This window comes from Orycteropus afer, unplaced genomic scaffold (genome assembly GCF_000298275.1).
Source record: "Orycteropus afer afer isolate SDZICR_OR568_19922 unplaced genomic scaffold, OryAfe1.0 scaffold00053, whole genome shotgun sequence".
In the NCBI taxonomy this organism is placed as follows: domain Eukaryota; kingdom Metazoa; phylum Chordata; class Mammalia; order Tubulidentata; family Orycteropodidae; genus Orycteropus; species Orycteropus afer.
The window spans coordinates 2,638,962-2,649,752 of NW_006921640.1; the positions used below are offsets into that span (position 1 = coordinate 2,638,962).

Sequence of the window (10,791 nt, forward strand, 5' to 3'; positions counted from 1 at the left end):
AAGAGATAGAGCCTCGGAAACCCAAAGGGGTTGCTGTGAGTCGTAATCCACTCTATGGCAGTAAGTGTGGTTTGGTTTTGGTTTGGTGGTGCAGTGCTATCAAGAAGATTGGTGGTTCAGACCCACCAGCTGCTCTGTAGGAGGAAGATGAAACAATCTATTTCTGTAAAGATTCACAGCCTTGAAAACCTTATGGGGGTTGCTATGAGTAGGAATTGACTTGATGGTAGTGCGTTTGTTTTTTTGACCTCCGGTGATGCAGTGGTTAAAGCATTCTGCTGCTAACCAAAAGGTTGGCAGTTCGAACCCACAGGTTGCTCTGCTGGAGAAAAAGATGAGATAGTCTGCTTCCCTAGTGATTTACAGCCTTGGAAACCGATGGGGCAGTTCCACCCTGTCCTGTAGGGTCGCTAAGAGTTGGAATAGACTAAATGGCAGTGGGTTTTTGGTTTGGGTTTGTGTATTGAAGTTTATTAATTTTCTCTCTGGAGGCTTCCTGTTTCAGGCTTTTTGTAGCTAAGGTTTCTTGCCACCAGATGGCAGTCGTATTTTGGTCATAGAAAGCTGGTCTGGTGGCATAGTGCCTAAGGCATTTGACTGCTAACCAGAAGGCTGGCAGTTCAAACCCTCCAGCCACTCCTAAGACAGCAGATTGGGCAATCTACTTCTGTAGTGATACACCTTCAGAAACCCAAGGAGGGGTTGCTGTGAGTCAGATCCGACTTGATGGCAGTGAGTTTGAGTGAGTAACTTTTTGGAAGTAAGGTGTTCATTGAATTAGAAAGCTTATTTAAAAGACTAACAGCAACTGCAGAGAGATTTTGTGAAACAAGTGCCGTCAACATTATATTATCCAAGGGGATGTAGGAATAAGAGCACAAAACGAAATGGATAAGGCACCATCTGCAGTTTTACGGGGGAAAAAATGAGATTCAGAGGAATGTAATTTGCCTAAAATCATTCTGCTAGAAATGGACAAAATTTCCCTAGTTATATCTGTATTTTACCTTCTTTCTAGATACCAGAGGTTGTCTATTATTTTTAAATTGTGACTCATAGAAAGGAATATGTTTTAGATAGTGACTCTATGCTCTATTTCTTCATGTGTAAAAATGAGCAATGAAGACAGGAGCATAGCTCCCAAAGATCTCTTCTGGTTTTAATATTATGTGATGTAAGCTCAATTCAGCATATTTTGGGGAACATTGGCCCTGACGCCGCTCTTCATGTTGGTTTGTTTCCATGATCAGTTTCTGTGACGGGTATTAAAAAATTCTTTTATTCTATCCATCACTAGGTTGATATAAAAAAAAAGTCAATGAGGTGGTAAGTGTGAAAATAGTTTGAAAAGTATGAAATGATATACAGGTGTAAAACACTATTAGTAGACGTCAGTAATTCAAATTGCATGATTTCAAGAGTGTCTGTTTTCACTTCTCCCTTTTTCACCATTACTCCAAATTCTAAAGCTTTGTTATGATGTTGTTGTTGTTAAGTGCAGTCGAGTCATTCCGACTCATAGCGACCCCATGCACAGCAGAACGAAACACTGCCCGATCCCGCGCCAGCCCCACAATCCCTGCTATACTTGAGCCCATCATCGCAGCCACCGTGTCAATCCATTTCATTGAAGGCTTCCCCCTCTTTCGTCGACCCTCCACCCTACCAAGCATGACATCCTTCTCCAGGGAATGGTCCCTTTTGACAACATGACCAAAATAGGTGAGACGAAGTCTGGCCATTCTTGCTTCCAAGGAGCGTTCTGGCTGCACTTCCTCCAGGACAGATCTGTTAGTTCTTTTAGCAGTCCATGGTACTTTCAGCATTCTTCGCCAGCACCACAACTCAAAAGCATCAACTCTTCTTTGGTCTTCCTTATTCATTGTCCAGCTCTCACATGCATACGAGGCGATTGGAAATATCCTGGCTTGTGTCAGGCACACCTTAGTCCTCAAGGAGATATCCTTGCTCCTCAGCACTTGAAACAATTCCTTTGTAGTTGACTTTCCCAATGCTATGCGTCGTCTAATGTCCTGACTGCTGCTTCCATTGGCATCGATTGTAGAACCAAGCAACATGAATTCTTTGACAACCTCAATCTTCTCTCCATTTATTGTGATGCTGCTCATTGGTCTAGTTGTGAGGATTTTTGTTTTCTTTATATTGAGACGTAATCCATACTGCAGACTGTATTCTTCAACCTTCATCAGTAGGTGCCTTAAGTCATCCTCACTTTCAGCAAGCAAAGTTGTATCGTCTGCATATCTCAGGTTGTTAATGATTCTTCCTCCAATCCTGATACCACGTTTTTCTTCATATAGTCCAGCTTCTCGGATTATTTGCTCAGAATATAGATTGAATAAGTGTGGAGAAAGGATACAACCCTGACACACTCCCTTCTTGATTTTAAACCATGTAGTGTCCCCTTGTTCTGTTCGAACAACAGCCTCCTGGTCAAGGTATAGATTCCTCATGAGTACAATCAAGTGCTCAGGGATTCCCATTCTTCTCAATGTTATCCATAATTTGTCATGATCCACACAATCCAATGCCTTTGCATAGTCAATAAAACACAAGTAAACATCTTTCTGGTATTCTTTGCCTTGAGCCAAGATCCATCTGACAACAGCTATGATATCCCTTGTTCCACGTCCTCTTCTGAATCCGGCTTGAACCTCTGGAAGTTTTCTGTCAATATACTGCTGCAAACGTTTCTGAATTATCTTCAGTAAGATCTTCCTTGCATGCGATATTAATGATATTGTTCTATAATTTACACATTCTGTGGGATCACCTTTCTTTGGAATGGGAACAAATAAGGATCTCTTCCAGTTGGTTGGCCAGGTAGCTGTTTTCCAAATCTCTTGGCATAACTGAGTGAGTGCCTCCAATGGGGCATCTGTTTGTTGATATATCTCAATTGGTATGCCATCAATTCCCGGAGCTTTGTTCTTCGCCAGTTCTTTCATTGCAGCTTTGACTTCTTCCTTCATTACCATTGGTTCTAGATCATATGCCACTTCCTGAAATGGATGAAGATCGATCAGTTCTTTTTGGTACAGTGACTCTGTGTATTCCTGCAATCTTCTCTTGATGTTTCCTGCATCATTCAATATTTTGCCCATAGAATCTCTCAATATTGCAACTCGAGGCTTAAATTTCTTCTTCAGTTCTTTCAGTTTGAGAAATGCTGTGTGTGTTCTTCCCTTTTGGTTTTCAGCTCCAGGTCTTTGCACATTTCATTATAGTAATTGGCTTTGTCTACTCGAGCTGCTCTTTAAAATCTTCTGTTCTGTAATCTTTATGGAAGTAAATTGCCAGGCCTTTCTTCCATTGTTGCTGAATGGGTTCAAAACCACCAACCTTTAGGTTAGCAATTGAGTGCAAACTATTTGTACTGCCCAGAGACCATGGAATCATCCAGGACATGCTTACTTCTCCCACAGTGAGTTGTGACAATATGTATGAAATGTGCCAACCAGGGAAGCTCATTAGAGACTCAGTGCCCAAGTCTTTTATTGGAAGGTGATCACATAGGTAGTCTTTACTTGGCATGTACTAGACTTCTAGAAGGAAAGCAGGCATTCAGCATAAACCATATTGTTTGTACAGGCAGGTATAGTGAGCTACTCTTACTAGTCTGGCAATGGTGGAAACCCTCCTGAAATCCAAGTTAACAGACACCAGCCAAGAGTCAACTTTGTAAACAAGCTCTTTTCTTCATTCAGGTATTAACTAAACTGACATCTGTGCACAGAACATACTGTGGAATAAGAAAAACAATACACATATAAAAGGTGATCCAATCTGAACAGACCAGAGATAGTTTGTTTTTCTAACCAGAATGTCCCATATCTTGAAATTTTTATAACACTAGGGCCAAGGAATGTTCCAGAGAAATAAGATTCTGTCAAATAAGTTTGGGAGATACAGCATTTCTACTTTGCCCTCTAAGGAGATACACACATTAAAGATACTGTGAAATCCTTCCATATGGAACACTATTAAATTTTGTTTAATCTAGTGTTACTCTTTTTTATTTTAATGGGAATTCTCCACCTCCACACCCCATCTTTCTTTTTAATGTCCTTAGTTGAGAAAAACTGCTCTAGCCATATTGGTTGTTGAGTATACTTGCCATTTCCCTGGGAAAGAGAAGTGACCTTGGATAGCTAATGTCTTATGTAAGTGTTATAGTCTATTGAATATAAATATGTAACCTAAACTGTATGCAATTTTTATAGTAGAGGGTGGATTCAGTCATTCTCAATAATGTCTTCTTCAAAGAACCCTGGTAAGCACTACTATATAGAGATAAGAACTCTGGACACATACCAATAACCAGCCTCACATATAGAATACTGGTTGATAAGCTTAATGTAGGTATTATGTATATATATTTGGGTATATTTCCAAATTTGAAGGATAAATTGCTGATTAGATGCTTTATTTCTAGGTCGGCGGAAGCAGAAGTGGGCTGTGGATCCAAGAAACACTGCGTGGAGTAATGATGATTCCAAGTTTGGCCAGAGGATGCTAGAGAAGATGGGCTGGTCTAAAGGAAAGGTATTTTGGAGAAAAGCAAAAGAAATCTGAGCTATGTAAATAGATTACAGATTAGGAGAATGTATCCTTCTCAGGAGTCTGGGAGAAATTTACATTTTAGATCAGTAAGTGATTTTGGAGAAATAACTAAATTATAATGATTTTGTGATGATAAAATTTGAATTGTACATAAATATCAACTCTGTTTACTAGGACCCTGCTGGTGCCATGGTTAAATGCTTGGCTGCTAACCAAAAAGTTGGTGATTTGAACCCACCAGACACTCAATAGGAGAAGATATAATAGTCTGATTTCATAAAGATTTATAGCCTTCGAAACCCAAGGAGAAGTTCTATTTTGTCCTTTAGAGTTGCTATGAGTCAGAATCAACTAGACAGCAATAGGTTTATTTTTTTGTTTTTGTTTTTCTCTGTTTATCATTTAATTTGCTGTGATTTTCTTGGTTCTGTATAGTTCTTTAAATTAGTTGCCCATGAAATCATATTTAACTGTCAATATATTTGACATAAAGTGTGGTTATATTGCTAAGAGTAATATTGTATTCAACTACTTGTCTGTCAGTTTGTCATACAGTAGTGGCTTTTATGTTGCTGTGATGCTGGAAGCTATGCCACCAGTTTTTCAAATACCAGCAGGGTGACCCATGGTGGACAGGTTTCAATGGAGCTTCCTGACTAAGAAGGAGAACCTAGCAATCTACTTCTAAAAAAATTGTCTTATGAATAGCAGTATAACATTATCTGATATAGTGCCAAAAGATGAGGCCTTCAGGTTGGATGGCACTCAAATTATGACTGAGGAAGAGCTGCCTCAAAGTAGAATCAACCTTCATGGCAAAGATGGAGTAAAGCTTTCATGACCTTCATATGCTGATGTGGCACTACTAAAGATGAGAATAAATCTCTGCAAACATCAGTTAATAATCAGAATATGCAGTGTATGAAGTATGAATCTAAGAAAATCCATCAAAAATGAAATGGAACGCATGAAGATCAATATCCTAGGCATTAATGAGCTGAAATGGACTGGTATTGGCCATTTTCAGTTGAACAAATATATGGTCTACTATGCCGGGAATGACAAATTAAAGAGGAATGACGTTGCATTCATTGTCAAAAAGAACATTTCAATATCTATCCTGAAATACAACTTTGTTAGTGATAGAATGATAACCATATGCCTATAAGGAAGACAAATTAATAATACTATTATTCATGTTTGTGTACTAACTGTTAAAAGTAAAATAAACAAAAAACCCACTGCCATTTAGTTGATTGCAACTCATAATGACCCCCATTGAGTTTCTAAGGTGGTAAATCTTTACAGAAGTAGATTGCCCCATCTTCATTCCCCAGAGTGGCTAGTGGGTTTGAACTGCCAACTTTCTGGTTAGTAGTCAAATGCCTTAGGCACTGTGCCACCAGAGCTCCTTGTTAAAGCCAGAAATGAAGAAATCAAAGATTTTTACCAACTTCTACAGTCTGAAATTGACAACACATGCAATCAGGGTATCTTGATTGTTACTGGTGATAGAATGTGAAAGTTGGAAACAAAGAAGCACTGATAGTTGGAAAATATGGTCTTGGTGAAAGAAATGATGCTGGAGATAGTCTGATAGAATTTTGCATCAGCAATGACTTATTCATTGTAAATAACTTTCTTCAACAACATAAATGACAGCTATATATGTGGGCCTCATCAGTTGTAATGCACAGGAATCACATCGACTACATCTGTGGAAAGAGACGATGGAGAAGCACAATATCATCAGTCAGAAGAAGACCAGGGGCTGCTATGGAACAGATCATCAGTTGCTCATATTCAAGTTCAAGTTGAAGCTGAAGAAAATTAAAATAAGTCCATGAGAGTCAAAGTATGACTCTGAGTACATTCCACCTGAATATGGAAACCGTCTCAAGAAAGATCTGATGTGTTGAGCACTAATGATCGAAGACCAGATGAGTTGTGGGATGACATCAAGGACATCACACATGAAGAAAACAAAAAGTCATTGAAAAGACAGGAAAGAAAGAAAAGACTAAAATGGATATCAGCAGAGGCTCTGTAACTTACTCGTGAACAGAGAGTAGCTAAAGTGAATGGAAGAAATGATCATGTAAAAGAGCTGAACAGAAGATTTCAAAGAGCAGCTCAAAAAGATAAAGTATTATAATGAAATGTGTGCAGAGACTTGGAGTTAGAAAACCAAAAGGGAAGAACATACTTGGCATCTCTCAAATGGAAAGAACCAAAGAAGATATTAAAGCTTCAAGTTACACTATTGAAGGAATCTTTGGGCAAAATATTGAATGTTGCAGGATGTGTCAAGAGAACATGAAAGGAATACACAGAGTAAGTGTACCAAAAATAACTGGTTGAGGGTCAGCCCTTTTAGAATGTATCATATGATCAGGAACCAGTGGTACTAAAGGAAGAAATCCAAGCTGTACTGAAGGCATTGGTCAAAACAAAACAAAAACCTCACTGCTGTCAAGTTGATTGCGACTCATAGCAACCCCTCCTTGGGTTTCCAAGGCAGTATCTCTATTGAAGTAGATTGTCCAGTCCTTCTGAGGAGTGGCTGGTGAGTGTGAAGTGCCAGCCTTTTGGTTAGCAGTCAAATGCCTTAGGCACTATACCATACTAGTGGAGATGTTTCAACAAATGGATACAACATTAGAAGTGCCCACTTGTCTGTGCCAAGATTATAAGAAATCCATATTTGTGCCCATTCCAAAGAAAGATGATCTAGAAGAATGTGAAAATTACCAGACAATATCAATAACATCATGTGAAAGTAAAATTTTTCTGAAGAAATTGAAAAACGGTTGCATCAGCACATCAACGGGGAACTGCCAGATATTCAAGCCTGATTCAGAAGATGTGGAATGAGGGCTATCATCTGATGTCAGATGGATCTTGAATGAAAACAGAGAATACAAGATTTCCTGTGTCCTGTTGATTATGTTAGACATTTGACTATGGATCATAACAAATTATGGACAACTTTGTGAAGAATGGGAATTCCAGAATACTTAATTGTTCTCATGAGGAACTTGTATGTAGACCAAGAGGCGGTTGTTCAAACAGAACAAGGGAATGCTATATGTTTTAAAATCAGGAAAAGTGTGTGTCAAGGTTGTATCCTTTTACCATACTCTTCAGTTTGCATGCTGAGCAAATAATCTGAGAAGCTGGACTATGTAAGGAAGAACATGGCATCAGGATCAGAGGAAGGCTCATTAACAACCTGCAATATGTAGATGATATAAACTTGCTTACTGAAAGCAAAGAGGGCTTGAAGTACTTACTGATGAATATCCAAGACTACAGCCCTCAATGTAGATTAGACCTCAACATAAAGAAAAGGAAAACCCTCACAACTGGACCAATAAGCAGCATCATGATCAAAGGAGAAATGATTGATATTTTACTTTGATCCACAGTCAGCATCCATAGAAGCTGCAGTCAAGATATTAAACAAGATGCATTGGGCAAATCTGTTGCAAAAGAACTCTTTAAAGTGTTAAAAAGATGTCACTGTAAGGACTAAGGTATGCCTGACCCAGCCACTCTATTTTCAGTCATCTCATGTGCTTGCAAAAGCTGGACAATGAATAAGGAAAACCAAAGAAGAATTGATACATTTGAATTATGGTGTTAGCAAAAAATATTGAGTATACCATAGACTGCCAGAAGAACAAACAAATCAGTCATGGAATGCTCCTTAGAAGTGAAGATCACAAGACTTCTCACTTACTTTGGACATGTCAGGAGGGATCAGTCCCTGGAGAAGGACATTATGCTTTGTAAAGCAAAGGGTCAATAAAAAAGAGGAAGTTCCTCAATGAGATGGATTGACATAATGACTACAACAATGAGCTCAATTGTAGCAACGATTGTGAGGGTGGCACAGGACCAGGCAATGTTGTTTTCTATTGTACATAGGGTCGCTATGAGTTGGAACCAGCTCTACAGCATCTAATCACAACAGTATTTCATTCCCCTTTATAACTAGGCAGGGGCCTTGGTGGCATGGTGGATTAAGCACTCATAAGGTAACTGAATGGTAAGAGCTTTGACCCCATCAGCCACTCTGTGGAAGAAAGGTGTCACAATCTGCTTCCATAAAGATTACAGCCTTGGAGACCCTATAGGGCAGTGCTACTTTGTCCTTTAGGATTGCTATGAGCTGGAATCATATGGCAGTGGATTTTGGTGGATTTTATAGCTACACTACATAAGTTCTCTCCTTTTATTATTATTATTATTTAAAAATTTTTATTGTGATTTGGGTGAAAGTTTACAGAGCAAATTTACTTTTCATACAGCAACTCACATACACTTTGTCTCATGACATTGACTACCATTTCCCACAATGCAACTGCTTCCCACCTACTTCCTCCCCATCGTTACCTTTTCCCTGTGTCCTTCCTTCCCATACACTCCTGCCCACTGAGCTGTCTCCCCATTCATACGTAACCATCTATTCTCCCATGATTGATTTCTCCAAGGAGTGGATCTACCTAATGTAAATGTTCAGCTCATATGCCTGTCTTTTGTTTGGCTGAAAGCCACAGTATGGGTATGGGTTCAATTTCAGACCTGAAAGGCAACTAGGGGCCATAGTCTCAGTGGTTCCACCAGGCTCTATCAGACCAGCAAACCTGGTCTTTTTTTAATGATTTTGAGTTTTATTCAACATTATTCTCCCATTCTATCCAGGATCTCATACATAGATCCCCCTCTGAGTGGTTGGCAGTAGTAGCTGGGCATCATCTAGCTCTTCTGGTCTCATAATCCTGTAGGCTGAGAATTGCATGGTGTACCAGTCACTTGCAGTAATTGTTTCCATGTGTCTTTGGTTTTCTTCATTCTTCTTTGTTCTGGATGAGGAGAGATCCATCGTTACATCTAGATGGCCACTTGCAAGCTTTTAAGATCCTAGTCACTACTCACCAAAGTAGTATGTGGAACAATGTTTTTGTGTACTATGTTATGCCAGTTGAGCTTGATGTCCCCTGAGACTATGGTCCTGAGCCCACAAATCCAACTAGTTGCTCCCTCTGGGTAGCTGGCTGTGGTGAAGAAGTGACTGCAATCTTGTCCCTTGTCAGCTCTACTATATACCTGGGAATTCTTACAGAACATACAAATACACTTGCAGAAACGTTGTCTACCAATGCTATACATGGTCTTGGGCACACTCCACCCTCCATAGAGCCTGTCCACTCATCTATCCACCCATGTATCCATGTTTGTCTTCACTGACAATGCAGTGCTATATGTACAAAAGGGTTCATCTTTGTTGTCTGTACCTCCCATGTACCTCTCTGTGGCTTCCTCTTCCTCAATGCTACCGTGTTGATCACTCACATTTAGTACATTGCCCTTCTCTTCACACAAATCAGTACTTGTCTCTACCTATCTAACAGTGTTCTCTCCCCTCCCCTCCCACTCCTGGTAACCAACAAAGAAAATTTCCTTCCATATATAAACCTTTCCTTGACTTTTTATAATAACGAACTGGTACAGTATTTGTCCTTCTGTGATCGATTGACTTATTTCACTCAGTATAATGCTCTCCAAGTTCATCCACGTTATTCGGTGTTTTGCAGATTCTGTGTTATTTTTTAGGGTTGCATAGTATTCCATTGTGTGTATGTACCATAGTTTGGTTATCCATTCTTCTGTTGATGGGCACCTAAGTTATTTCCATGTTTTTGTTATTGTAAATAGTGCTGCGATGAACATAGGTGTGCATATATCTATTCTTGTACTGGCTCTCACTTTAGCATATATACCTAGATTACTAGGAATGGCTAGGTCAAATGGTAATTCTAATTCCAACTTTTCAGGGAATCGCGATACTGCTTTTCACAGTGGTTGTATCATTTGACATCCACACCGGCAGTGTATAAGAGTCCCAATCTCTCCACATCCTCACCAGCATTTGTTATTTTCTGTCTTGTTGAACTTTGCTACTAGTGCTGGGGCGAGATGGTATCTCATTGTTGTTTTGATTTGCATCTCTCTAATGGCTAATGATTATGAGCATTTCTTCATATATTTCTTGGCTGTCTAAATATCCTCTTTGGTGAAGTGTCCATTCATGTCTTCTGCCCGTTTTTAAATTGGATTATTTGTCTTTTTGTTGTTGAGGTGTTAGAGTTTTCTATACATTCTACAGATAAGTCTCTTGTCAGATACGTCATTGCCGAATAT

At 39.3% G+C, this 10,791-nt stretch overlaps 1 protein-coding gene across 1 annotated transcript in view; it reads left to right on the plus strand.

Annotated features, from left to right (window-relative positions):
* The window catches only part of PINX1 (PIN2 (TERF1) interacting telomerase inhibitor 1), a 233,340-nt gene that overhangs the window by 1,728 nt on the left and 220,821 nt on the right, over positions 1-10,791 (plus strand). Inside the window, exon 2 of the mRNA XM_007938714.1 lies at positions 4,457-4,566. Within this exon, the coding sequence (XP_007936905.1) occupies positions 4,457-4,566 (110 nt within the window). The remainder of the gene's footprint in view (positions 1-4,456; positions 4,567-10,791) is intronic.